At 33.1% G+C, this 22,716-nt stretch overlaps 5 protein-coding genes and 1 long non-coding RNA gene across 9 annotated transcripts in view; 2 read left to right on the top strand and 4 right to left on the bottom strand.

Moving 5' to 3' along the window:
• LOC100740330 (soluble guanylate cyclase 88E) overlaps positions 1–4,101 on the bottom strand; it is a 39,915-nt gene extending 35,814 nt beyond the window's left edge. For 2 of the 4 annotated variants that reach the window (XM_024364953.2, XM_012381035.3), the window contains exon 1: positions 2,586–4,101. The gene's annotated coding sequence lies outside the window, so the exon portion shown is untranslated. Of the gene's footprint in view, positions 1–2,392; positions 2,511–2,585 lie in introns of all 4 variants that reach the window. The other 2 variants (XM_033318801.1, XM_033318802.1) reach the window with 2 other exon arrangements.
• LOC117151220 lies at positions 837–2,928 on the top strand. Its single transcript, XR_004460980.1, has 2 exons — positions 837–949; positions 1,843–2,928. It is a non-coding gene; the product is annotated as an uncharacterized LOC117151220 (long non-coding RNA).
• A 708-nt stretch (positions 4,102–4,809) lies between the features above and the next one.
• On the bottom strand, positions 4,810–11,484 carry LOC100740576 (sugar transporter SWEET1). The gene is made up of 6 exons (XM_003486519.4): positions 11,217–11,484; positions 9,995–10,072; positions 9,607–9,730; positions 6,425–6,580; positions 5,198–5,317; positions 4,810–5,102 (listed from the first exon to the last, which is right to left on the bottom strand). The coding sequence occupies exons 1-6, from the start codon at positions 11,291–11,293 to the stop codon at positions 4,995–4,997; spliced, it is 663 nt and encodes a 220-aa protein (XP_003486567.1). The 5' UTR covers positions 11,294–11,484; the 3' UTR covers positions 4,810–4,994.
• Positions 11,485–11,508: 24 nt separating this feature from the next.
• Positions 11,509–13,418, top strand: LOC100740817 (26S proteasome complex subunit SEM1). Its single transcript, XM_024364958.2, has 4 exons — positions 11,509–11,648; positions 12,557–12,726; positions 12,816–12,912; positions 13,149–13,418. The coding sequence occupies exons 2-4, from the start codon at positions 12,642–12,644 to the stop codon at positions 13,195–13,197; spliced, it is 231 nt and encodes a 76-aa protein (XP_024220726.1). The 5' UTR covers positions 11,509–11,648; positions 12,557–12,641; the 3' UTR covers positions 13,198–13,418.
• Positions 13,419–13,569: 151 nt separating this feature from the next.
• Positions 13,570–17,613, bottom strand: LOC100740454. The gene is made up of 10 exons (XM_024364951.2): positions 17,475–17,613; positions 17,052–17,388; positions 16,088–16,789; positions 15,691–16,024; positions 15,283–15,617; positions 14,984–15,209; positions 14,569–14,907; positions 14,315–14,468; positions 14,079–14,242; positions 13,570–13,990 (listed from the first exon to the last, which is right to left on the bottom strand). Exons 3-10 carry the CDS (start codon positions 16,735–16,737, stop codon positions 13,691–13,693), a joined length of 2,502 nt encoding a protein of 833 aa, XP_024220719.1. The 5' UTR covers positions 16,738–16,789; positions 17,052–17,388; positions 17,475–17,613; the 3' UTR covers positions 13,570–13,690.
• Positions 17,614–19,993: 2,380 nt separating this feature from the next.
• On the bottom strand, positions 19,994–22,600 carry LOC100740697 (actin, muscle). Its single transcript, XM_003486520.4, has 3 exons — positions 22,454–22,600; positions 21,345–21,495; positions 19,994–21,252 (listed from the first exon to the last, which is right to left on the bottom strand). The coding sequence occupies exons 2-3, from the start codon at positions 21,468–21,470 to the stop codon at positions 20,248–20,250; spliced, it is 1,131 nt and encodes a 376-aa protein (XP_003486568.1). The 5' UTR covers positions 21,471–21,495; positions 22,454–22,600; the 3' UTR covers positions 19,994–20,247.
• Between the last annotated feature and the right edge of the window lie 116 nt (positions 22,601–22,716).

Consider the following 22,716-nt stretch of genomic DNA (forward strand, 5'->3'; position numbering starts at 1 on the left):
TCATACGTACGATCGTTATTTGCTTATAATTCTCTAACGAAGCGTTTATCCACAAGCGTTATACGATATATTCTTTTCCTTCTTAATTTCGATAGATTAAGCCCTTGCGCTTTAAGTTTGGGACACCCTGTATATTGTCAATAGAATGGAACTCCATTCGTAAGAACGAAATGTTAGTAATGGCCGATCTGGTCGAATCAACAGTTTCAAAATTTGTTTTTGCTTTCGTTCATCTAACTTTATGCGATCCCTTTATTATTCCTACATTGTCTGATCGATCAATTTGTCAATTTTTGTTAATATAAGAATTTACGTGAACTTCGACGAATGTACGATTTTAAATTAAATCGTGAAACTGCTCGTACGACCGGGTCTGGTAAGGTTAGTGTTAACCGAACTTTAACTGTGCTCCTATTACCAACGAACCGCTTTTACGAACGTCACTAACATGTAAACAGTAGAGGCACGCGTTGTACGACTACTGTGACACGCTATAACGCCTTGCAGTCGATACAAGTCCGCGACATTGTTATCCGTCTAAAGAGGAAATGTTTCGTGAAATCCTCTCATACGTATGTGAACTGCTATCAATTGAACGAAACATCGTAAGTGGTGAAGAGGAATAGGTGGACTCCTGTCATATGAACGACGTGGTTACATCGTGTGGATGATCATAAAAGTGGCTTTTCGTTTCGAGATATTTACAGCTTTGCGTTTGAGGAAAGAAATGAATTCTGTTCAACGGGCGCGAAACGATCGTCTTCTGCAAAACCCACTCGATCCTACGACTCGACTTCCACTACTCTACAAAGATGGTTTCGGATTATAGGGTAACGTAAATAAACGCAACGTGAAATAAGCGATAAACTCATTTATGCTAGATTCTTGACTCTGGCCACTTTTCGTAATCGTCGACACATACGAATCGACTCTTTCCCCGGTTGGACAGGTTCGTATAAACGAATTTCTACCGTATTCGATATTCTTAACCTAAAAGGATCGATACACGCGTGTGTATCATCGATATTGTCAATATTTATCGACGAATTATCTTCGTTGAAAACCTTGAAATATTGACGATATTAGCGATCGTCTGAAGGCATCCACATATTTTCTTCAAAGGAAAAAGAATGATATTAATTTTGATGGAAGAAAGATATTAATTTTATTTTGTCACGTTGCCTTAAGTCAATTAACCTGTTGAATTACGATAGCCAGTCACAGTTTCGTGACGTAAATCGCGGACCAAATGTGTCGGTCGTGAATCATGCTTCTTTTATGTTTTGCAACATTAATTCAAGAAAGTAGAAATTTTGTCGCATTTTCGTTAAGATAAATATGGAATCCGTAATATCATAGTATAATGCGAAATACAAGTATCGGGTTATGTTTCCGTTGCATGAAAATTCTTTCCATGCCTTTTTCGTTATATACATTTATATACAATATGAAATAAAACTCGTACGATTTTCATTTATTTGAATTAATGATAATACGGTATTGCGATGCGAAATAGAAATTCCGCGGAGTATAAAACATTCATGCGACAGGTTTTATATGGGAAAGGGGAATAGAAAGTTACAGGAGTTTCATATTGTTCTCAAGCTTTTAGCACAGGATCGTATAAAATGTCTTCTTCACGGGAGAGAAACGATGTTTTTGTTAGTCACGTTTTAAAAACAGAATTTTAAATCAAGATTGATCATGGTAACAAAAATATTCGATATTTTCAAACTTTTAAGAATAATATTCTCTCCATTGAACGATACTGATGACAATATACGTACAAAAACGACACAGTTACTTAGAAAGAGACAGATTTTATTTCGATACCTTTTACAGAGCCAGTTTTTTCTCAAATTACCTGGATCGCTAGAAACGTTCTCAGAATTGAATGGAAAGACAGTGTACCTCCCAAATTATTTTTATTTCTCAACGTAACTTTAACATTGATATATTTGAACCAACGATGCTTCAAGATCGTTTCATCAAAATATTTACCAATAATTGCCGATACAAGCTTTCTTAACTCTTCGGACAAGTATTTTTGCAGTCGTGGAGATCGATGAAAATCGCGAAGTCAAAGATTGAAATTAAAATGGAATTTAATGAATACGCTAGATGCGGTAATAAATGGTATCTTAATTACACAATAATTAATTATTTATTTTTGCTCACACAAGCTTCACTTATAAGTGGCAAATGACTCATTTTTACCGAACCTAGTCTCTTCACGTTCCATGAAGGATCCTTTCATGCACCAAATAAAAATTTGGCGAGCTGAAATTTCCAATAATACTGCTATAATTTGCGCTTCGTTCCAAGTTCTTGTTTGTCAAACGACAAAGCCGTACATTTTCAAACGCAAACGAGAACTACGAAATTTACTTACGATCATCGATATCTTTTAATTTAACGCGAAATAAATAAAATATCGAATTTTGTTCAAACAATAGCCAGTAATACGTCGCTTCGTTCAATACATCGGAACGCTTGAGACACGAACAAACCTGATAACACCAACGCAAATCATCAACAAGTAACTCGAGGATTTCATTATGGAAAATCGAACGAGACACACTTACCTCGTGCCATCTTCTTCTTTAGACCGTTCCTCGGCAATGAGGCTATCAAAGCAGCTAAAGAAATTATTGAAATTTCCAACACGCTGCAAACAATTACTCTGCTTGCTCAAGGTAGCACAAATGAAACACGCGTTGCTACGAAAATCATTTACATCGTATCGTGCCGAAACTTGCAAAACTCAAGAAACTCGCGTCACTGGCGCTTTTTCTACTAATACGAGACGTACAATTAAGCTGCTAATTTGTCACGCTGCTCGATGAGATTACCAACAGACAAAGAGAAGAGCAATATTTCGAACGTTTCTGTAATTTAACGAACGTAACGAGATCTGTCGTGGAGATCGAAAAATAATTGAACGTTCGTCGGTTTAGCGTGCAAAATCATAGAGTACCGGGTGCCCGTCAAACAATCGGACACTTTACTGGCCACCACATACCCAGACATGCTACTGTCTACTAAATAGAAGGTCACTGTTTCCTGTTATTAGTCGGCAAACTCGATCAGAAAGTCAAGCGATGATGTACGTCGTTCATATAATAAGCCGATACCAAGAGCGACTACTAACGAGCCATCGCAGACGTAAATCGCAAGGGAACCGCAGCCAGTTGCCAAGAGAATATTGCATTTGCATGCTGTGTAACGTGGCCCCCGTAGAAAGTAAAATGGTAATCACCTTTGGTTATTCTTAATAGCGCGGATCCGAGGCGAGCGCGCACACACGCTCCGCATCGTACGAAGAGCGTGTCGGTCATTGAGAAATATACGTTTATTAGTAGACATACAATTGAATTTACGTAATGAATTCAATGGAAGAAGAAACGCACCTCTGTTAGCGGAGTCGGTAACCGTGACTTTCAGGAGAATAATAAAGATAAGATAAGATTTATTACGCTACAGATTGATCGTTACGATCATTACACGTATCTAAGGAATAGTAGAAAATAGTGATTTTAAGAGATAAATCGTTTTTAAAAATACGGCTGAACCACTTACTTGCCAGATCGATTAACTCCACGAGATAACAAGTAGAGGGAATTGATGAAATTACGTAACCAATGAATCGTTTGGGCAATCAAACGGTTGGCTAAAATTTAACAAGAAGCGGAGTTAACCATTTTGACCTGTGAACACTTAAAATGATAAGATTGAAAGACTCGTAGCAAAAGCGATCCTTGTTATATTCAAAATTTGTTTGTTTTTTTTTTCATTTAAAATATTCTAATGAAATGATTGTCCGGTTAGTTAAACGAATAATAGGAAACGTTCGGTTTATTGCGATTGAACTAGAAATAAATTGATTCTTCATGGTTAATAACGAAGAGTTATCGCATGTAGTCACTTACCAAAATCTATCATCATTTGCAGCATTGTTATTCAATTGAAAAGATCTTCCTGTTTTAAATATAACGTACAACTGAATGAATAACAGGGGAGAGATCTCTCCCCTTTTTGCGCACCACGTACTATTAATACACGTACAAAGAATGGATTTTTATTAAATGTGTAACTAGAAATAAGATATAAAAGTATAATATCGCTTAATAATCTGTGGATACTAAAAGTAATATAGACTTGGAGAAGATTTTAACCATATTTTGTACAATATCGACAATGGAAACCTCTGTACATTGAAAATTCATGTACTGTAAATGCTTTACTTAAGCATAAAGTATTATTTAAAGATTATGCGATTAAAAGATATATCTAACTGATTAATTAAATATGTTACTCTGATAAAATTATAAACTTCACGATCGCAGCCATCATATTAAACACGATTATATATAATATTGTGCATTTCAATTCTGAAGAGAAGTTACTTTGTAGCGTAGAATATGAAGATTGCTAAATATAAATATACAATCGATGATTTAGAAGATAGAAGCATTTATAAACTTGTCAACTGTTTTAATAGCTGACAAAGTACTCCGACTATAATCGTCTAAGTATTATTCCGCCGTAAAACTTCCGCAATGTACACAAATTCTGATTAACTTTCAATTATTTGATTCCTATATGTATATTCTAATATGTCTTAAATTATGCTAATATGTATTTTACGGCACATTGAAAATTGATGACTTGATTTATCATGTCACGTTAATTGTACAAATTAATCTGGTAAAGATTACGAGTAAAAATAACAGCATTAAACAAAGTCTTAGACTATATAGAGATTTTTACGCTCGAGAATATTCAGGATCTAAAAAAATGTATGTTTCGTTAGAAAATTCGTCGTTTAATAAGAATCGTCTAGATATAACAATTAACATCGATGGCTATCGGCGTTAGCTATTATCCAATTCATATTTGTAGACCTTATTTTAGTTGCTAATTTGTAGAAAAATTGTAACAGTTGGAGGCACAAGACATCCTACACAGTTCCAGTATTTACAATATCACTTTTCTTAATCCTTCTTTTCTTGGCTGGAAGCTTTGCCTTTCGATTTCGATGGATATATCACGAACAGGGACAATTGCGCCACAGACAAAACAAAACCAACCGAGTTCTGAAACTTTAAAAATACATAATACATTAGCGAGTGATAATCTGCGAATTTTGTAGTAATTTAGATAGTACGAAGGAATAAGAATTAGAAAATCTACTTACGATAATGAAGACGTTATTAATTATAATCCCGTACAATAGCCATAAAGATATAACAATAGTGCCCATAAATATCAGTGGGAACGGAAGGATATCCGTGTTTTTCGTCCTTATGATCTCCCTCTGATGAATCAAAAAACAAAAGATTATTGCAATCGTATAAACAAATTTCGTAAATGCAGTTAATTCAGACAATCTAAATATCATTAAAGATAATGTCTGGCGTTTAAAAAATTATTAACGAAACTTCTGATTCGTATTATTTGTTTCATGCGAACCATAATAGCAGTGTTTCTTAAACATTACGTTTGAGAATATCAGAGTATCTTTTTCTAACTCGCTCTTGTGCCGCATTCGTTCGAAATAGAAATACGTTTAACAAAGAAATCACTCACTAACTAAATCGATTCTTCGTTCGAAGTCAAGTAAAAGTACGAAGAAATATATTTAGAACTGTTTGTACGAATAAATTGGATACTAAGATGTATAATATCTCAGGAAAGTACACAGAAACTGCTACACGTTTGAAAATGAATCTCATCTGGTAAAATACTGTTACGCTCGATGGCGTGCAAAGAACATCTCGGTCAATGAGAAATTGAGGCAATACGTAACGGAACTACAATAATACGGCTGTTAGATATATCCTAATTTAGCCGAGAAAATTTGAAGAACATAAAATCAACGTTAAATTCTTTAAAACATCGCAATCGTGATTAAAGAAGCTCGATAAATTTCATCGAAATCTTACTGAAGGCAATAAAATTTTACGATAACAATATCTGAAAGTTTCCAATCCAGTTGCGCTATTTCTATTTGGATGATTACACGATTTCGCATGGTTTGTCACGGCTCACAACTTTTTACAACTTCTTGTCGCAACGCAGAAATGTTACTCAACGATTGCAAAATTTCTCATCGATTATTGCATAGAAAAAAAAAAAATAGCTAACTATTTGAAAAGAGACATTGTATCATCGACAGAACTACATTGATAAGATAAAACATTCATATAACATATATACATGCAACGATCTTTCAATAATTATTTTTAACATTTAACATATTTATCGAAATTTGAAGAATTGAATAAAAATCTAGAGTAAAATGCTAAGGATGTAAGATAAGTAAAGAAAGATTTATGCAAACGAATAATAATGCTTGTATTATTCGTTTCGTGGGTATTAAGTTTGTTAGAACTCTTAGCTACGTTCGTGGAATTTTACTTACAATATGTAGAAGAGGAGACGCTATTAAGAGGAAAAATAATCCTGTCACAATCAAACCGAATCTGAACTCGAGCTTCTCGGGATCTTCCACTTGTGCATACGCGAGGAAGGCCGCTACAAAGGCTGCTACCTTGCCTATTAAAGCACGTGTATCCTTCTAAAAATGCGGAAGACGATGTAAAATATTTATTCACACATTGATACGGTTAGAAATATTTGTTCAAAGTTTCTTCGCAAAACACCAACTTAGGTTCTACGTAAAGTCTTAATTTTGCCTGACTATCGATACACAGGGTGTCCGATAACTGATAGTACAACCGGACAGGGGGTGGTTCTACATGAAAAAATAAGATAATTATATTTATAGGTACACCAACTTCGCCGATTTCCATGATTTTTGAGCATATTGTAGAAATCAACATACTCTTATTGTGACGTTAAATTTAAAATCCTTTGGCGATTACCAAATCGCACTCGCCTAATTATACTTGTAGCAACAGCTCATAGACGATAACGACATTTGATTGTAGTAGTAAGCGTATATGATACACTGTAGCCATTCTCCTATGTTAATGTTAAGCATAATTCCAAGTTAAGTGGATACGAGTCTTGTTATCATTTTTGACAATGTAGCCATTGTTTGCGTACAGTATAGCATCTGTCACAGTCATCAGAAATTTTCTTAATGGCAGATATAGATTACACTTTGATTGAAACTGTTTTTGAAATCAAAGCACGAAAGATTGGAAAGTTCTAGCGTTCAGAGGAAAAATGTACTTTTTTTCTATTGTTTAAAAAGATATTGTTAATAAGTAATCAACTATTTGAATTTGAGGTTCAACCCTTGGTCAAATTTAAATCAACTTTGTCCTAAATTGAGTAATCAGTCAGTTTCTCAGTTTAAAAAGTTACCAAACGTGGTAATTTAAAAATTTAATAAACGATAAGAAGAATTGATATAAATGAGATTACGTTTGTACTTTAAGACTGTATTTGCATCCCGAAAACGTCTAGTTCCATATAATTAGTAGTTAGTCTACAGAAAGATTTACAAAAATCATTTCCTTCTATTGTTGTCACACGAGAATCCCCCTTCAAAGGCCTCGTGCACAACTGCACACGCGAGGCTGCAAGAAATGCCAGTTATAATTCAATTAAGAACACCAATCTACATATTAGGTTTTCGCTTCGCGTTAGTCTTTTGAATCTGGCTACCGTGAGGCGGCTGGCAACGCTTACGTGAAACGATAAGAAATTAATTATAAAAATAGCAGGCGAACGAATAATTGATGTTATTTTACGAAAAGAATAATTGTTATTATCTTACGCAACAATTTCATTCGTTACAGAACTAACTCAAGCCCAAATCCAATACATTGTAAGTTATAACACACATTTTTTACAATCTCGCATATGCAGTTGTGCACGGACCTTTAGCCAAACTCGCCAAACTCTCGTTTATACGTACAAGAAATAAAAGATAAGAGCTAGTTTTCGCTTGGGTCGTTATACCTGCTCGCCACAAGGCTGCTGGCAGCCAATACTAACGCATAGGCCATTACCAAGGCACAATTATAAACAAAATAAATTTTTGGCCAATATCTTAAAAACTATGACCGAGAGAGGGTTATATATGTACATAGAAAACAGTTGCTCAACATTTGGATTTCTACGATATACTCAGAAATCTTTTCTATCATTCTTGCACTATTTCCACACTCATGCAATATACACTTTCTTTCATCCTGTGCCCTCAACATTCAAGTCATCTGAAATTGTTAACTATTATTAGAAACGTTTAGTAATATGGATGAAGATAGCCTACAGTAAAATCCGCTGAGCTGGGTTAAATGTACGTGTACCGCAAACATTTTCAAACTTGATTTTCTCAAAAGCGAAGGGTGGAGTGAAACAATTTTAGTCTTTCTTTTCGACTTACTTTTTCATGCGGGATCAGCCACTGGCCGGTTATACTACCAGCTATCGGATATCCTGTGTTTTTATTTTATTACAATTGTTTGTAATTCAATAAAGACAATGTCTCGTTATATATTCAGCCTCGTATCTATCGGATGTGCAACAGATTAGCAAATAGTAAATACACGTACACGTTATCTTGAAAATGTTACAAGTGTTTGCGAATGTTTGTCGCGCCTTTTGCACTACTGATGGATACATGACTTTGCTACATGTAGCTACATTTTGGTTTCGCAAAAAAGAGAAAAAGAAATCCAACAAACTGAAAATATTATAATTTTGTATACAGGGCGGGACAGGTAAAGTGTTAGGGGCTGTTCCCTCCGAAGCCATTGTAGATACTAACTTGAAATTTTTAGGTATTGAAGGGTAGAGGCACCAACATTTTAGGGATGTAAAATATTGTGGGATATATGATGCTATCCTCGTTCTTTCTTAATCAGCTATTAATTTTTCGATATTAGAGCTCATGTTATCAAACTTAACAACTTTTATCTAAAGCATTTTTTCGCGAAGTTTCGCAAAGCTATTATCACAAGAATAAATGCGTGTTTGGAAGAGAATGGGGAACTCTTTGAACATTTAACAAAATAATTTTCAAAGCAATATACATTTCTTTTGATATCTTTCGACATCTTCGCGAAGCTCCACTTATGCAAGTTATTTTCCGCTATAATTCCTTAACTATACAAAATTGAAACAGTGCCTTAGATAAAAGTTGTTAGGTTTGATAACATCTGCCCGAATATCGAAAAATTAATATGTCATCTTATTTGATAAAAAAGTGGGCGTAGCACCCTTTCCAGTCCTAAAACACTCATGCTCTCAATATCTTACAATCTAAAATTGTAGCCTCTCTGCACCATTTAACATTTAAAAATTTCAGGTTGATATCTGCAATAGCTTCGGAGAAAACAACTTGTAATATTTTACTTCTGCCTCATCCTGTATGATGCATGATGTATGATACAATAAGGAAAATTGCAATATATACAAAAATTAAAGCTACGTGCTTCTAAGAGTCTTTTAGTTTCTTAAAATTTAGCAGCAAAACGTACAACTTCATCTATGGTGTATATCGTAACAGAATATTAATTCAAACGTTCAAACATGGAAACTAAAAAGGGAAATAATTTACAAAGAAAGAAAGTAACATGCCAGAAAGTAACACATCATGCATTTGAATTTAGAAATATAAACTCGTACCGTGTGTGGTGAGTAATAATAATATACAGCCATGTATGCTGTATTTGTGAGTAATCCAAAAACATTAACATTAATCATTGCAGGATCCCTCACAATCCATGCATATTGAAGCATCAAGATGCACCTATAAAAAGTTTTTGATTCACTATATGTCTATCTGAATAGTCTGTATATATGAATTTCCTTCTTATACTATGATCTATAATACTTTTTTCACAGTTATGAACGGAAAACAACATGAAATATTTCTATTATAGGCAAAAGTATTAATACTGTATTTAGATATCTTTACTTCACAAGAACAGAACAACAAGTAATATGTTTTAAATAACATTACACACTGCGTATTTATCTTTATGTCATCTATGTTAAATAATAATGCACTTACATTCCTATGCCACCCAAAAAAGGCATGGGATCAAATCCTTTAGACGAGCCCTTTTGATAAATATCCTTACATATCAATCTACAATTAAATGACAATCAAAAATTTTATTTTTTATTACTTAATATACTTCAAATTGATAGTAATAATGTAAACAGCTAGTATGTAAAATCACGCATACAATTTTTGACTTATATCTTTACAATATTTTGAAGTCACATTGATAAGATACAAAAATTTAATATTTCAAATGACCTATAAATCTACATATGATAGATATAATATATTATATATACAATTTGCTTATACAAATTGGTATATTATATTTCTATTATATAAACTATATGCTATTAGATAACTTCATATATTCATGAATCATGTTATGTCAGCACTTTTCTTTAAAATTATTATTAGGTATAGGTACAAATAACGAGAATGAAATTTGCAAAGTTTATGTATAAATATTTACGATTAATCATATAAAATATTTGTTAATTTTAGTTACTAATTAGTTACTAGTTATAAATTTCTTTAATCCTAATTGCTCAATTTCATACATATCTCACATGTTATAAATACATAAAAAATATCAAATAGATGTTTTTATTGTACATCAATAATAGTTCAAACATATAATTAATACTATCATTTTTGGTATTTTAATTTACAAAGATCAATGTGAAACATATATAAAAATTTCGTATGTAATATACCTAATTATTCTTATGATAAGTTTATAAAAACATATATACATATTTGTTACATTATAATTAGTCATTTAAAAAAATGAGCGACACATACGCATATTCGCAAATAAACTGGTTTAAATATTTTAGTACCGTAATAATGAAAAAAAATGATGTGGCACTTCTAAAAGAAACATACATTTACGATTTAAATTATATCATAACATTCAGGACTTTACTAGTACATATATACATATTTTTTAAATTTTATAACTTATAATTAATGGCTTTATATAAAAGTAACACAACTTCTTTCAATTTTGCCGCAATGCATGAAAAAAACAAAGAAATCTATTGTTCGGCGTATCACGTGGAATATTAAAAAAGTAGTTTGAATATAAATGTCAATGTCAAAGAACAGTACACGCTCACGTAGTTTGTAATACACTTCTATTCCAAAACGTATAGTTTGTAATAGAAATCGAAAGTTGTATTTCAGAAAAAACATAAATCGAAATTTTTTTATTTCCTCAACTTACGTGCCAGCTGACATTTGGGCCATTGTACAAATTGAGGCACATGATGCCACAAGTTCTTTGTAATCCTCCAAACCCATCGCGTTTTAACAGTTATCTTCCTTAATACTCAATGACTACTATGAGACTACGACTACGAATCACTTCATCATTACGAAACTGAATGTCCCCACCATAAACGGGGAGATTGGGGAAAAAAGTACCTAATGATTGGTTATTCCATTTACGACATTGGTGTGTTGCCCCTCGCCCCACTACGATGCGACACACCGGTAAGCGCACTCTTACACTCGTTTGCTTATCAACACGAATTCCAATTTTAATTTTAATTTCTGATGAATTGAACTATCAACGGTGAAACGTAATATTTACGATTACCTATGTTGCGTCACGTGAAAAAAAGGATACAAGGAATTTTCCGTTGTACACGATAAGGTAATCGAATATATACTTAGTTATATATATCTTTAATGTCTTAAAAGTATTGGTAATTCGTATAAACTGATAACGTTAAATTATACGATATCAATCATTAATTTACAGATTTGAAATGTATGCTTTTCGGTTTACACAGTACTTTCTGTGATATAATTTTATTATACAGCAGTGGATGTACATTCATACATACACGTATAACAAAGAGTAGGGGTATGCATGGATACAATAGTTGTATCCCTACTCTTTGCTTATAATAGTATTTTATACCTAAAAGTACATACAAGATAGTAAATTAATGTTAAGTATCTATCAGTGGTCAGCGCAATCTAGTGATATAACGAAGATTTAACTTTCTTTAGCGCAAATTTTGAATGCCTATGATGATTTGACGATTTCGAGAAATTCAATTACTTATATTTTTTTCTTAACAAAATATATAATTACGATACATTTATTTAATTTATATTATGTATATCTATTTAATCTATATTACGATATATGTATTTAAGAGATTAAAATAATTATATTATCTTCATCGGGCCGGCTTTATTATTTATTGTTATTATTAATATCATATAATCAGTTTCAATTAAGAGAACTGGTTAAATTATAGATACTTTTTTAAAGTCAAGTGCAATAATTTTCAAACCAAGTGCTATAGTCCCTATATTACTTATTTTAAGCATTTTTTATGACATTTTTAGTATATGTTGAAGAATGCTATTATAGAATCAATATCTTTTTATAAAATTCACTATTCACTATTATAGGAAAATACGTGAGGAACGATAATTTAATTTCTTTATATTAAAATAAATTTATTATAATAATTTATAGAATTCTTCTTCTGAGTCAAAGTTGGTAGCTTTGAACTTTTATTTCATGCTCGATCGTCTTTTATGCAGCAAGGAAAGTCTCTAGAAGATTCAAATGTGTTCTATTTCTACCTCCGTAAGTGACATATTTACGTGATAATTATAAAATTTCACAATGTCAGAAAACAAGAACGATAAAGCAAAGGTTGATCTCGGATTATTAGAGGAAGATGATGAATTTGAGGAGTTCCCTGCAGAAGGTACAATAATTTAATGCTATACACTTATTATAATTGTTAAAATGGTTCGTGCAGTATTCTAACCTCAATTTGACTGAATGACTTGATAGATTGGACTGCAGTTGATGAAGACAATGAAGATATTAGTGTTTGGGAAGACAACTGGGATGATGATGATGTAGAAGATGATTTTAATCAACAATTAAGGTAATTTTTATCATAACACTATTTTAAGAAGCACATGGCTTTCAGGTTTATAAACCATCAAATAATAAACAATTCAATCTCATTAGTATGATATTTTTACTGCAATACTATTGCAATTTATAGCAATATTGTTTAATACTGAAAAATATAAATTCCTTTAAAATATTAAGAACATTATAAGTAGTTAAAAAATTGTCAAATCATATAATTTTTTAAAATACAATTATTTGTTTCAGGGCACAATTAGAAAAACAAAAGGGTCACAACAAAGGGAAGGATTCTTAATTAAATTATAAATTAGATGTTATTATTCATAAGAATAAATATGTATTAATTTCCTAAGATTTTGCATACATATAAGTTTCATTTGATGTATATTGATAGACTTTTATTAATTGTGAAATATAATGATTTTTCATAAATATTTGTACAAAACTTAAACATTAAATACAAATGTACAATTTAAATGCATATAGTACCTAATATGCGTGAATTACATCATACAACTCATAAAGAGTCCTGTATTAATGAAAAAAATACTTGGCATCCTTAGTTTATATAATCAGGTACATAGTCTGTTTTTGAAAATTTTATATAATTCTACATTATTAAATCAACAAATTTAGTTACATATGGCACATCAATTCCTTTCGACTAAAACATATTTTAAAACATAATTAGCAACTCCTAAGACCTGTAACTTGATCAATGGCTAAGTAAAATTGAGAAAAGGAATTGAATCAACCTTTTGTTATTGAATTAAAATAAAATTAAATTATTAAAGAGTTGTACTATGTTTTGACCTACATGTACTTAATAGCTGTGATGCTAGAACATCTAATATTTGTAGGTTTAAGTCTACATTAATCTTCTTTATTTCATAAGAATCAAGTAAATACTTTAAAATATTTAACGTGTCATCTTCGCCAAATACTAATTTTACATCATTTGGAAGTTTAACTAATAATTCTTGCAACAGTCTTTTTTTTAATAGTTCCAGTGGTTCCTCAGAAAATTTATTTTGGACGTTATGAAGTGATATATTACCCAATTGATCAAAAATTTGTAAAGTAACAGTCTGTAATTATAAGAAATTCATAACTGAACATAAAAATAATAGTACTTCTTATAACAATAAAAAATAATAAATAAATATGAATTATTACTTGTAATATAGGTTCAGTAACATTTCCAAAGAGTAGCTTTGCCCATCGAACAACTGCCTCTTGCTGCAAGGCATTATTACTTCCAACTCCTGCCAATAATTCACAAATAAGATCGACAGCAACACATGTTAATATTAGATGTGAATCCAAATCATCAAGGTCCTCTGAAAATAAAAGTAAAAGAAAAGAAACATTTTATAACATACTCAATAATTTTTATAATACATTATATTTACCTTCATAAGAACTTTTTACAGTTTCCCACCAATGAGTTAATAATGCAGAATCATTAGCACTCTCCATTGAATCAACAGCTTCGTAAGCAGAATCCACGCAAGAATATTCAGTTCTTTCAGTTATTAATTGTTGAAGTTCAGTTGCTAGACTTTTCTATTATAATAAGAGAGGTGAAATTTTATATATAATGATATGATTTATAAATTTCATTTAATTTGAAATATTTTGTCCATTAAAATTTACATTTAATTACCGATTTAATATTCTCGACGAATCTCCACGGAATATCAGCTAAAGGCATTAATGTTGGTAACGGAACATTTTCTTCTTCTTGTTCAATTTCAAAACCTGGAACGACTGTTCTTAAAGTATTAAAAACACCACTTACTGTTTTGACTAAAAACTTGTCAAATCGAGGTGCAACCACATCTGCTTTTTTATTAGCGTTACTACTTGGACGTAAAAAATGTCGCAATTGCGGTGGACATTCACTAGCCAAGCGTGTAGTTAAAGTTTTCAAATAATTCTCTAATTCAAGACGACCGCCTTTTGGTAATACCAAATTTGACATAATAGATGCTAATTCTGGAATCTATATATTTTACATTGCACAAAATAAATCAAAAAGTACTATAAAACAGTTAATAGGTATAAAATGTTAAATTTACCTCTTGTAGACTAGTATGTAACTGAGCAAAATCGCGATATTGTCTTCTAACAGTAGCAGTTGTAGTTTCAAATAGATCAACCCCCCGTTGTTCTATATCATCAAATTGAATACAATAAAGTAATTGTTGTGATCCATCAAGAGCTGTATGAAATTCTGTCCAAGGAATTGACAAATTTGTAAATTGACTACCTTCATATACTACATAAGATTTTTCTTCCACATGTCTGAAAAATATAATATAGATGTATATTTGATTTATTAAATTATTTATTAAAATTGAAAAATATTAATACCCACAATGGTGTATTTACAGTTGACTTTTGCTGTAATACATTTCTAAGTCTAGCAATTGTTGTAGCAAAATCTGTAGGTTCCTCATATACAGGAGATATTTTATCCCCTTCTATTTCAGCATCTATCTCTACTATACTTTGACCCCATAGACCTCTATGTTCTGTACCTAAGTTATGTAAATGTAAAGTAGGTCTCTTATCATTTATAGATACTGAGGTATTCTCGTGTTTAATTAAAGGTTTAGTAGATGATTCAGATTTTGGTTTTGGTAGTGATCGTGGAATCACAGCTGCTGTTGCAGATGTTATACCATCTCCTAGAGCATTGGATATAACTTTCTGAAATAGTTCTTTTATTAGTTTGTAATAACCAATGATAAGTAAAGTAAGCATTATAGAATTCTGCACATACTTTGACATGTGGAATATTCTCTTCCTGTTTACTTTGAACTTTGGCAACATTTTTTGGTGTTTGTTGCAGTAAAAAGTCAGATAAATTTTGAAATAACCAATTTGGAGAACTTACTGTTTCAACAACTATTAATAATCTTTTTGCTAAGATAGATAGTAACAGTTTACATGGTAATGAACTTGTTAACTCCCATTGTAAAAATTCTTGTGCTAGGATAGTAACCATTCGATGAAGCATATGTTCTAACGCTGGCATATTACGAGAACCAGGATGTAAATATCTAAATGCTTCTTCAATATTTGGTGCAGTTCCTTTCTCGACCCGTCGTAATGCTCTACAATATAATATAATTAGTTTGAATAATTTATATTATAAACATATATATAAAACATCGTACCTTTGATATTCTTTTAAATGTAATAAGAACACATTAAACAGCTTATGAGTAAGCTTTATTTTGTCTATTAAACTGATCTTATGAAACAGTTTGGTCAGTAATTTTTTTAGCAATTCTTGTGCTTCATTAGGGAATGATTTATCATCACTTATAGATTTATACCAAACCTTTATGCATTTTAAATTTATTTCTGTTACTAAATTATATATTTCTACTGCTCTCTTTCTTTTTAAAGAAGTATCTTTTCCACTAGATCTAATTACTACTTTTTCCTTTCGCTTTTCTTTAGATACTTGTGTTGAATTTGTGTTTTTATTTGTTCTTACTTCATTCTCATATTTACTAATACATTCACTCTTTTCTTTGGAATCAATTTGTAATTTCAAATTATTTACAAATTTGTTATATAACCAATTATTAACAAACCTTATATTAAGTGGTCTATTAGCTTTTAATGCAACTTGAAATAAAAAACAACTGAGCCACACTGATAATATTATAATAAAAATAGCCCATGAAATAGAAATATATAATGGTGTCAGACCAGCCCATTCTTGTATAATTACAGATAACAATGTAACTAATATACTTAAAATCAACAATATCTGGTTCAACCAGCTCATTGGTATAACTTCCTTCATTGTAAACATAATATAAGAATACTACTTTTAATATTACATTTTGTGCCAATATAATATAAATCTGCAAAAAAAAATAAATATTTTTATTCCTTTACAAACTTACCATATTGTTCAGATATAAATATAGAAATGCTATTCATATAATAATTTTATAATAATTTTAATACTGGGAACATAAAAAGCTTTCCTTTCAGTAAGCATTAATTAACATAACATTGTTGCATAAAAAATTCACTGTATCAAATATTTTTGTAATTATTAAATCATTCTTTAAATTAAACTTACTTCCTATTAAAACGACTTTAATAATTTATGAAATTTACCTTATGTATCTAAAATATTCCTATATTACTTGTATTGACATATTGATGTTTTATACTGCAACCTCGGCATGTTTTATTCTCGTTCGAATTGGATCATAAAATTCCTTAACGAACGTAACTCGTTTCACAGATACACATTAATAATCACAGATCATTAACTTAATCCCTTTATACTTAAATACATCTGAATTTCTATCAACATTTTATTTTCTTTCGTGACTATACGATGAGACATAGATTACATTTTAGAAAGAATGGCGATCTTTGTCATCGCTTGATTATTCTCCTTTTAATAGAATAGGATACAAGATACACATGACAGTAATAATCACTGTAACTATTTCACAAATAAACGATACTTTATACAAACAAGATATGTTGTTAAATTGTATTTAAATAAAGTCCTTAGATAATAAAACGTACCTGGTACTGTATCTCGAATTCGAGGTTACGAAAGTAATTGTTTTTCGCTTTTTGTTGATAAAGAACCACGTTACATATGTATGCGCCGTTGCAAGTGTTGTGACACATGCGTACTTAAATATGTAGAACGTAGAAGATAACTGAATACAGAGTGCATAGATATAAGTTTAGTATTTTTTTATTTTATCATAAAATCTAGGAAAGTATTTGAATCGTACACGTAATATCACTATTTAAATCAGGATTTTCATACCTATTTAATACAAATTGAATTTGAAAATTGATAAATGTTAAAACTATACTCCAAAATCCGCAGTCTAATTATGATATTACAAAACAATATGTTATGTGTTATATTATCATATATATGTATTATCTCAACATATTATCATTAAAATTATTTATCAACATACCTAAAAAAATATTTAGAAATTAATAATGATAATACAAGTTATAATTGAACAATTAATTAACATTATTTAAGATTCCAATAATATATTTATTATTTATTTGTAAATATGTCATGTATAAGGTACAAATTTATCAAAGATATTTGTGTATAGGAAAATGTTTCATATATTTTATTAAAAGTGAAATTCCAATTAAAAAGAGGAAATATTTATAGTATGCGATTCAAATCACTTAATTATTATTACTTATAATTATTAGGTATATACGTGTAATATGTACCTGTGTTTAGAAGATCAAGATAATTTCATTATAATCATCGAGAAACTAACAATTTTCTGTCCGTTCTCGATGAACATAATTTATCTGTAACCTAAACCACGATCATTATATCTATATTATCACATAACTAGAAAAGAAAACTGTTCGTTAACTTATCTAATAAATCTTATTTATGACGCTTGATAATAAATTTTTAAATTTTCTTTCAGCCAAAGTCAGTAATTAACGACTCTATCTTTGAAAAAATAAATTATCAATTCTTTCCTTCTGCATCTATTCCGTTATAATAGACCGAAGAATTATGCCGTACAGTCGTTTCTCACGTTTCACTATTTCATACAAAGACAAGTCATACGATACGGTAATAATTTAAGTGGTAAAGAGCAACGATTCGTAATACATACGAATTACTCGTCGAGCTTACTCGTAAAGCTATCTGTTTTCTAGCATTAGCATTTTCAACACGTGGCTGTCTCGTGAAGAGGCACGGAGTGTGATAAAGTCATCCTAAACTGGAGCACCTCCACCCCATGCAGGTGCACGCACGTATGCATACACGTCCCAAAACTCCCAAAGAGTGCGGGCTCTAATTTTAGTTGGTGAAGCGTCAAAATAAGCGTAAGTCACCCGGGGGCCTTGTAAGGCTAGGGAGGCAATCCCGGGGACCCCCGGCATGCACTCCCCGACAGCCACGGTATCCACGTACCGACAGCTCTATTTTTGTTATTTCTTTATTTGTAGCGCAGTTTTATCGCTCGTCTTGGGTTACGGATTTTCCTTCGAACAAGAGTCTATAATCGACCATCTTCGAACTCGAAAGATGTGAGAGATGTCTTTGTTGTGGGATTAAAGTACGGTCATTGATGCTGGAGATAATTACTTCGACTGATGTCGAAACGAGTAATAGATAAATATTAGGTAATTTAGATAATTATATCCAGAAAGATGAATGGACAAGGAAATAAATGAGATGTTTCGTTTTACGATGAAATTAAATTTCACGAATAAATCGTACGGAGAATTGATAAATTTAATTATTTCTATTTTAAAGGATTTGCTGTGATCTTCTAATTGGCTCGTAATGTCTTCGTAAATTGTTATGGCTGAACAGGTGTAGCCTGTAGATCTATTTCTGGATCGAAGTATCGTCGGTTCTTAATATAGAGTAACTAATCCTCTTGAAGATTTAACGCTTACATTATATCTAATTCTCAGTGTCATATAAATAATAATAATAATAATGATAAGCGAACAGAGAATTATTCATAATTTTTCTTAATTACTGTGTAACTCTATAGTCTGTTGAAAGAAATGAAAATATGTATAGTCACTTAAAGTTGCACACAAACTGGCCAGCTGCCAGAGCACACTGTAGTTAAATGTCATGAGAACCCAAAACACAATAATTCTCTTGAACTTTATCTATAAAATCGTAATTTGTACCCGTCCATTATGTCATTGTTTTGAGTAATCGCCAGAAATATCACGTACGATAAGGTTCACATAATCCGACATTGAATTATTATATAATACAGTTTTATTATCATCAATTATATGATATAATAAGAACAATACGCCAGGCAGCAATATGAGCCGACGTTGATGCGCCTGGTCATGGTTTCCCATATCATATACTTCACTCTCGTCGATTACCACCCCGTGCGTATCGCAAATGCCAAATTACGTGCGCTTACGATTTCAAGAAAGCCTTTGTATCTGTATGTGTATGTGTGCGTGTCTGTACGATACATGTAAGTCAGCGTATACATAATGACAAGGCCGAGAAGGGCTTGTTGCAATGGCCGAGGAGATTATTATCAATAAATTAATTAACGTTAAAATAACAAACAGTCATGTTGTACAAACTAAAAAGTAAAGTACAGTCTGATAAATGTGTAGAATAAAGGCACTTCAGTAATTTTCCTTTCCCAAATCTCGTTTTCCCCCATTCTACCTTCTTCTCTCTTTCTTCCCCTTGGCATCGGTGAATCCATATGTGAAAGGGTCACAGCTCGAGCACGAATAGAAAAAAAAGAAAAGAAAGCAGGTGAAAATCATGAACCCCTGTGATCGGTGCACCACCTTAGAAGCACTTGCGGTGCACGATGCCAGGTCCGGACTCGTCGTACTCCTGCTTGGAGATCCACATCTGTTGGAAGGTGGACAGGGAGGCCAAGATGGATCCACCGATCCACACGGAGTACTTCCTCTCGGGGGGAGCGATGATCTTGATCTTGATGGTCGATGGAGCCAGGGCAGTGATTTCTTTCTGCATACGATCGGCAATACCGGGGTACATGGTGGTACCGCCAGAGAGTACGGTGTTGGCATACAGATCCTTACGGATGTCGACGTCGCACTTCATGATGGAGTTGTAGACGGTTTCATGGATACCGCAGGATTCCATACCCAGGAAGGAAGGTTGGAACAGGGCTTCTGGGCAACGGAACCTCTCGTTACCGATGGTGATCACCTGTCCATCGGGCAACTCGTAGCTCTTCTCGAGGGAGGTGCTGGCAGCAGCGGTGGCCATTTCCTGTTCGAAGTCCAGGGCGACATAGCAAAGTTTCTCCTTGATGTCGCGCACGATTTCTCGCTCAGCCGTGGTCGTGAAGCTGTAACCTCTCTCGGTGAGGATCTTCATGAGGTAGTCGGTCAAATCGCGACCGGCCAAGTCCAGTCGGAGGATGGCGTGAGGAAGGGCGTAACCTTCGTAGATGGGTACGGTGTGCGAGACACCATCTCCCGAGTCCAAGACGATACCGGTGGTACGACCGGAAGCGTACAGGGAGAGCACGGCCTGGATGGCGACGTACATGGCCGGGCTGTTGAAGGTTTCGAACATGATCTGGGTCATCTTTTCGCGGTTAGCTTTCGGATTCAGAGGGGCTTCGGTGAGAAGGACTGGATGTTCCTCAGGAGCAACTCGCAATTCGTTGTAGAAGGTGTGGTGCCAGATCTTCTCCATATCATCCCAATTGGTAATGATACCGTGTTCTATAGGATACTTTAAGGTAAGTATACCTCTTTTACTTTGGGCCTCGTCTCCTACGTAGCTGTCTTTCTGACCCATACCGACCATCACACCCTGCAATAATTATTAACAGTATTAGCGAGACATGGTAACAAAAAAATGGCGTACATATTGGAATTTCATGGTAATTTTCAAAATTTCCATACCTGATGACGTGGGCGGCCAACAATGCTGGGGAAGACAGCACGCGGTGCGTCATCTCCAGCGAATCCCGCCTTGCACATACCGGACCCATTGTCCACGACTAGTGCCGCAACATCATCGTCACACATCTTGTTTGATTATTAGTGTTACCTACTGTAGAAATGAAATTTGAAATGCATATGAACCTGTATTTCGTGCGTTTGTTTCCGATCATATTTTTTTTTTTATTAGGTGGTTAATAGTTAGATATTAATATTTTAATGCGATTTTTACTTCTTCGTAGGCATCTTGATAAGAGGTTTGAGAAGTAGGGGTTTGAATCGGTAAAAGGACGAAAATCATACGATTTTTTATGGAGCAAATGCGCGGTATTACAAATAGGTAGAAGAAATCCGTTTCAATCACTAGAATTTGAATTGCGAAAAAGAATGTTTGGTATAATCAATAAAATATCGAGAATTTCATTAGATACTACTTACAAGCAGAATAAATATCAAAATAAATATCGTTAGCAATTTTAACAAGAGATACTAAAAAGGAACTGTTAATTTAAACTAAATATTTGTCATAAGAATTAGTCGACATACTGCAGCTATCTAATCGTTGATTATTAAAATACTACCATAATTGTACGATCGAATAATTATCATCGTTAAACGTTTGCTACTCGTTGTTTTAAAAGAAGAGCGTCTAATCGTATACCAATCGAACAAAGAATCGCCTATTAAAGCCAACGGTAGCAACGTATACTAAAAAGAGCACAGACATTGGTATCACATTTGCGGAACATCACTTCACAATGAGGATTCGATGACATGCAAGGATCCTGCAACGATCGACTGCGTTCGGTCCTCGTACACTCTCTTGGCAAGGTCGATACTGATTTCCGGTGCGAAGTCACTGAAACGACGCGAATTACACCTTGCAAAAAACCTCGTTTCTACACACTACTGTTTCCTGTTCTCCAAGGCACGAGGACCGAGCCGATCGTCCGCGATTATCATGCGTGCAACCCTCGTCTCGATCCAACGATCAAGAAGAAAGCTCACCGGTTACACACCAGCACGCTGTTTCAGCGGATGCAAACTAACGGAACACTCGTTCGATTTACCGTTCGCTAATGAGTCGAGAGATCGGCAATGGTCGCTTAGGGCGTACGTCGTGCAAGAGACCGAGAGCGGCGAGTGGCACAGTGCCGGCTCTGTGGGGTCCCTTTATCCATATCGGTTCGCAGCCGAAAATAGCGATCCGCCCCTTAGATGGAAATCTATCGTGCATTAACACTCGTCTCGGCCCGCCGCCACCGCCTAGTCCTTAGCCGCCCTAACCGTGACGCCGAGAAGGAGAGACGCCGTGCGTCGCGACGAGGCGGCG

Source organism: Bombus impatiens, unplaced genomic scaffold, assembly GCF_000188095.3.
Source record: "Bombus impatiens unplaced genomic scaffold, BIMP_2.2 scf_0114, whole genome shotgun sequence".
Classification (NCBI taxonomy): domain Eukaryota; kingdom Metazoa; phylum Arthropoda; class Insecta; order Hymenoptera; family Apidae; genus Bombus; species Bombus impatiens.

What these genes read in the sequence shown, in the direction of transcription:
- LOC100740817 (XM_024364958.2), top strand. Translation starts at nt 12,642, where the DNA reads ATGTCAGAAAACAAGAACGATAAAGCAAAGGTTGATCTCGGATTATTA. An exon ending in TGAGGAGTTCCCTGCAGAAG is followed by an intron (nt 12,727 to 12,815) that starts GTACAATAATTT and finishes ATGACTTGATAG; the next exon opens with ATTGGACTGCAGTTGATGAA. An exon ending in GATTTTAATCAACAATTAAG is followed by an intron (nt 12,913 to 13,148) that starts GTAATTTTTATC and finishes TATTTGTTTCAG; the next exon opens with GGCACAATTAGAAAAACAAA.
- LOC100740697 (XM_003486520.4), bottom strand. Translation starts at nt 21,470, where the DNA reads ATGTGTGACGATGATGTTGCGGCACTAGTCGTGGACAATGGGTCCGGT. An exon ending in TTGGCCGCCCACGTCATCAG is followed by an intron (nt 21,253 to 21,344) that starts GTATGGAAATTT and finishes TAATTATTGCAG; the next exon opens with GGTGTGATGGTCGGTATGGG.
- LOC100740576 (XM_003486519.4), bottom strand. Translation starts at nt 11,293, where the DNA reads ATGGGTTTGGAGGATTACAAAGAACTTGTGGCATCATGTGCCTCAATT. An exon ending in GCCCAAATGTCAGCTGGCAC is followed by an intron (nt 10,073 to 11,216) that starts GTAAGTTGAGGA and finishes ATTTAATTGTAG; the next exon opens with ATTGATATGTAAGGATATTT. An exon ending in CGTCTCCTCTTCTACATATT is followed by an intron (nt 5,318 to 6,424) that starts GTAAGTAAAATT and finishes TTGATTCATCAG; the next exon opens with AGGGAGATCATAAGGACGAA.
- LOC100740454 (XM_024364951.2), bottom strand. Translation starts at nt 16,737, where the DNA reads ATGTTTACAATGAAGGAAGTTATACCAATGAGCTGGTTGAACCAGATA. An exon ending in TCAACTGTAAATACACCATT is followed by an intron (nt 15,210 to 15,282) that starts GTGGGTATTAAT and finishes TATATTTTTCAG; the next exon opens with ACATGTGGAAGAAAAATCTT. An exon ending in TCGTCGAGAATATTAAATCG is followed by an intron (nt 14,469 to 14,568) that starts GTAATTAAATGT and finishes TTATTATAATAG; the next exon opens with AAAAGTCTAGCAACTGAACT.